This window comes from Sinocyclocheilus rhinocerous, unplaced genomic scaffold, assembly GCF_001515625.1.
Source record: "Sinocyclocheilus rhinocerous isolate Xijiao unplaced genomic scaffold, SAMN03320098_v1.1 scaffold4189, whole genome shotgun sequence".
Lineage (NCBI taxonomy): Eukaryota > Metazoa > Chordata > Actinopteri > Cypriniformes > Cyprinidae > Sinocyclocheilus > Sinocyclocheilus rhinocerous.
In genome coordinates, this window is record NW_015645057.1 from 158,400 (window position 1) to 162,342 (window position 3,943).

Sequence of the window (3,943 nt, forward strand, 5' to 3'; positions counted from 1 at the left end):
ACACACATCGCTAGACAGGTAGTGAACACATTTTGTTGACATTTATAATTAATATTTGGCTGAAATGTTGTAAGGACATGTAATAGAACAATGTGTTTAAAGAGAATAAAAAATAATATAAAAAAGAAATTGGTCCTGCCTGATATTGATTAATTCCAGCAGTGACGTTTTACTATGCTGTCCGTTGACGTTGTACGTAGTCATGTCGCCGGAAATTGAGTAATCACTGTCCCAATGTGCAGTGAGCCAGGGTACTTATCAGTGACCGGATTTGTGTACATGATATACTGATTCACGAGCTCGGGAGCTGATTGAGACGCACCCTAAGTTTAGTGTGGCAAAATAGAAGTGCAGCTGTAATTGTATGTATCTGGTTGCCATGACAACCTCACACTGCTGCTGTGCTCTATTTAATCAGAGTGTGAATTTATAGCAAAACTAAAATGTGTTTAAAAGTGTGACTGACCAAATTGACCGACTCTGGTTGACCCCTCCAAGCTTAAACGTCAAGCTACACCTATGATTAGCCATATAAAATCTACTTTGTTTTTATTTTAGACATATTGGGGTCATTTGTTTGTGATGCCGACAGGTTGGGCTGTGATCTGGGGCAAATCAGCTGGTGATCAGTGCTTGGCAATCTTTATGTGTGAACTACTCAACGACGCATCAAAGAGGCTCGCCGATGCCTCGCAGACACCAGACAAATATATAACATGCTAAATATCGGGACCTGTAGGCCAACTCGACATCCTGTGATGTCAGTGTCACGACGACCTGAAGCCAATGAGAGAGCAAGGCATGGGTTGAGGTCAGCGGAAGAAAAACAGCAACATGGCTTTAAGAAAAGTATGGACACAAGAAATGGAGCAAAATTTTTCAGAACAGATCATCACGCAAACTGCTTGCAGTGCTACTTTCTTCCCGACGTCCATTTTCAAATAAACAACTCCTGTATCACGTTTTGTTTTGCATCAATTCTTGTTCCACTTTTCACGTGTTTTCGTGACAGAGTTCTAACTCTTTTCGGATAGAGTTGTTGGGTGACAGGGTTGTCAGCTCGTGCAGTGTGTGACCCCCTGTTGCGGATCATTTATTTTACGTAGTGTCTCGTAGTGAACACCACAATGACTTCATGACAGAGAGCAAGTCGTGTAGTCTGTACAGCACAGCAATCTGCCAACGTTTAAAGTCGTGTAGTCAGAACTAGGCTTAAACGGATTCCCATTTTATTTCTGACGTACTCCACACGCTTGTGCAACTCCAACTAGTCATTGAAAAAGGGTTCCGAGCTGAGGCTGACAACAAGACAAATGGATTTGGAACATTCGCTTTGACGTGTCCAGTGTAGAATGTTGCAAAACATGTTCTTTTGCAAGTACAAGTTTCAGCTCTTCTCTTCATGAATCTTTGGTCTAAACTCACCTTAAAGGGGTCATATGATGCTGCTAAAAAGAACATTATTTTGTGTATTTGGTGTAATGAAATGTGTTTATGCAGTTTAAAGTAAAAAAAACACATTATTTTCCACATACTGCTTTTATAAAGAATATCTCTTTGGTTTTGAGACTTTAGTGTTTGCAACTTTACAGATCTTCTTTATGCACCAAGAGCTTGTAACACTCCAAAGAGAAAGGAAAAATTGAAATTGCATCATATGACCCCTTTAAAGAAACGCACCCTTTCAAAAAAATTGCTTCCAGGGTGCTCCAATGTTCTCTGAACGCCCATTGCCCCTTTTGAGAAATTCTGATCTAAATCCTTAATTGCTAAATATTGTTATTCGGTTCTTCGAGTACCATATTTATGATTTTGATTAAAAACTATTTAATAGAAAAATACAACTTTTGCATGGTAAATTTAATGCTCATCTACCAGGTAAATTGAATTACTCCCTGCAGGAGCAATCCTGCTTGTAATGTGCATGTAAGTCCGGAGGAAACAGATTTTTCCAGTGCAACATTTAAATATGTGACAATAAATAAAATGTTTAGCACATTTATTGAAAAATAGCACTTACATTATTTAAAGAAATTATTTAAAGTAAATCCAAAGACTGAAATTTTGTCAATTACACATTTCTGATAATTGAGTGATTTGGTAGCACATTTATTTTGTCCCTAGTTGAAGTCACATGCACTGAATGTTAATATGTTTGTATGAGACATGTTATACTTTTGCATGAAGAACATTTATTTTCATGGTCCTGACACCCAAACTCTTATTAGCTTTATCAGAGTATAAAACTACATTTATAACTGCCAAGGTTAGCTGAATTCTATTATTTTTACCTCATAAACATGCATGTATTTCAACATGATTTGGTCTACAGTAATAAGAGAAAAACTATCTGCCACATTTTATCTCTGTCATGTGAATACGGTCATTACGTCACCTGTGATTTTGAAAGAACATTCGCTCTGCTAAAGTTTTGCCTATACTGTAAAAGACAATGCACTAAAAGCTGCCAGAGATGTATGGTTAAAAACTATTGTTTCAGTTTACTAGACCACTTCAGCAGAAGTCATATTGCTTGATCATCAGCTTTTGGCATTTGAATAACAACAAAATGTGGGTCACTGGTTTTTGTATAAAAACCACCACCAAAGGCCATCGAAGCAGTGAGATAAACAACACACTACCACCATGGGCAAGGTAATAGTGTTTGAAATAAGTATGATATAATATAAATAAGTTTGAAATAAGTGCTTAATATTTGATAGAAAGCTTTAGGTTCATATTGCATCCAGTTTGTATTTGCTTAAAGGGATAGTTCACCCAAAAATGAAAATCTGTCATCATTTACTAACCCTCAAGTTGTTCCAAACTTGTACAAGTGTCTTCTGTTGAACACAATAAGGTATTTTGAAGAATGTTGGTAGCCAAACAGTTGACGGTAGCCATTGACTTCCATAGTATTTTTCCCCACACTATGGAAGTCAATGGCTACCATAAACTGCTTGCAATCTACTATCCCTTTAACTCTTTTAATGGCTAATAAAAAATTATGCGATTCAGATCTAAAAGGCAAGTAATTTATTTAAAAATCAGCTGAATTTTTCAACCCATCAACAGATCATCTTCTACGAGGACAGGAACTTCCAGGGGCGCAGCTATGATTGCATGAGCGACTGCTCTGATATCTCCTCGTACCTGAGCCGCGTTGGTTCCATCAGGGTGGACAGCGGTTGTTTCATGGTCTATGAGCGCAACAGCTTCATGGGGAACCAGTTCTTTCTGAGGAGGGGCGAGTACCATGACATGCAGTGCATGATGAGCATGGGCATGATGTTCGACACAATCAGATCCTGCCGCATGATTCCTTCAGTACGGGTCTCACTTTGTTTACAGTGTTGTGTTGATTTAATAATGCTCTTCACTTTTTTATTATATTATACTATACTATGTATGCATTGCTGGGAAACAGCTAAATAATGAAGACATTCTAATGAATCTCTCTTTGTTTTACAGTACAGGGGATCCTACAGAATGAGGATCTATGAGAGGGACAACTTTGGAGGACAGATGTATGAGCTAATGGATGACTGTGACAACATCATGGAACGTTTCCGTATGTCTGACTGCCAGTCCTGCCATGTGATGGACGGTCACTGGCTCATGTTTGAGCAGGCCCACTACAGAGGCAGGATGGTCTACTTCAGACCTGGAGAGTACAAGAGCTTCAGAGATATGGGATACAGCAACATGAGATTCATGAGCATGAGGCGTATCACTGATATGTGTTAAACTGCTACAATACAGAAGGAAATAAAGAGGTTTTTTTGTGTTGTGTAATTCATTTTTGTTTAAAGGGGTCATTTGATGCGATTTCAATTTTTCCTTTCTCTTTGGAGTGTTACAAGCTCTTGGTGCATAAAGAAGATCTGTAAAGTTGCAAAGACTAAAGTCTCAAATCCAAAGAGATATTCTTTATAAAAGAAAG

The 3,943-nt window shown here is 38.1% G+C and overlaps 1 protein-coding gene across 1 annotated transcript; it reads left to right on the plus strand.

Annotated features, from left to right (window-relative positions):
• The first annotated feature begins 2,610 nt into the window (after positions 1 to 2,610).
• Positions 2,611 to 3,783, plus strand: LOC107705171 (gamma-crystallin M1-like). Its single transcript, XM_016508347.1, has 3 exons — positions 2,611 to 2,655; positions 3,076 to 3,327; positions 3,472 to 3,783. Exons 1-3 carry the CDS (start codon positions 2,647 to 2,649, stop codon positions 3,745 to 3,747), a joined length of 537 nt encoding a protein of 178 aa, XP_016363833.1. The 5' UTR covers positions 2,611 to 2,646; the 3' UTR covers positions 3,748 to 3,783.
• Positions 3,784 to 3,943: the final 160 nt, after the last annotated feature.

What these genes read in the sequence shown, in the direction of transcription:
- LOC107705171 (XM_016508347.1), top strand. An exon ending in CCTGCCGCATGATTCCTTCA is followed by an intron (nt 3,328 to 3,471) that starts GTACGGGTCTCA and finishes TTTGTTTTACAG; the next exon opens with TACAGGGGATCCTACAGAAT.